The sequence below is a fragment of the Fibroporia radiculosa genome (genome assembly GCF_000313525.1).
Source record: "Fibroporia radiculosa TFFH 294 genomic supercontigs, scaffold39088, whole genome shotgun sequence".
Lineage (NCBI taxonomy): Eukaryota > Fungi > Basidiomycota > Agaricomycetes > Polyporales > Fibroporiaceae > Fibroporia > Fibroporia radiculosa.
Genome location: NW_012133080.1, coordinates 5874 through 6533, shown reverse-complemented (window position 1 = coordinate 6533; position 660 = coordinate 5874). Strand labels below are relative to the sequence as shown.

Here is a 660-nt window from a genome sequence, read left to right as displayed (position 1 = left end):
GCTCGCGCGTCCCCTCGGTAACCGCCGCAGGAGCACAGAAGCCCTTAGCAAGGCCAAATTTTCCACTCTGCAGGAGGTCTACCAACGCACGTCAGGTGGGAGCCCGTTTGCGCGCTCTCACGGAAACGAGGACAAACTGGACGATAATTGAGCCGATTGTCCTGATATGTGCTGGTGTAGAACCATGATACACCGTGAGTAGGACGAGCAGTAAAGGTTGTTAACATTACATAAAACGAACCATCGATGGCTCATCGTGCCCCGCAGATGTCCACAACCCATGCCGAACAGGCCGTGGAGGGTGCTATACTTAGGCCGCGCTCAGGAATATAACAACTGGGACCCGGAGAGATGATATTCGTGGGCGCACAAAGGGAATCTACACTCCTAGTCCATATTTAAGATATATCGGCACTACGGCAGGTAGCGGCGCATAAGCCAGTCAGCATCAGATCATATCGACGTAGTTGCGATGAACATACTGCTGCATCTCCCACACGCTCTATGCCAACCCCCTGTTCAGCTCACCAAACGCCGCAACAAGCATGTCATACACAAACACCATCTGTTCCTCCTTCTGCACCATCCCCGGCCTCTGCTCCCTCAACGAATCAATCTCCTGCGCGACGAGATCATCTTGCAACTCTTCCGGCAGCGAGC

The 660-nt window shown here is 53.6% G+C and overlaps 1 protein-coding gene across 1 annotated transcript; it reads right to left on the bottom strand.

Annotated features, from left to right (window-relative positions):
• Positions 1–379: 379 nt before the first annotated feature.
• FIBRA_09417 (uncharacterized protein) lies at positions 380–586 on the bottom strand (the record flags this gene model as incomplete). Its single annotated transcript, XM_012321721.1, has 2 exons — positions 380–414; positions 529–586. The coding sequence occupies 2 exons, from the start codon at positions 584–586 to the stop codon at positions 380–382; spliced, it is 93 nt and encodes a 30-aa protein (XP_012177111.1).
• Between the last annotated feature and the right edge of the window lie 74 nt (positions 587–660).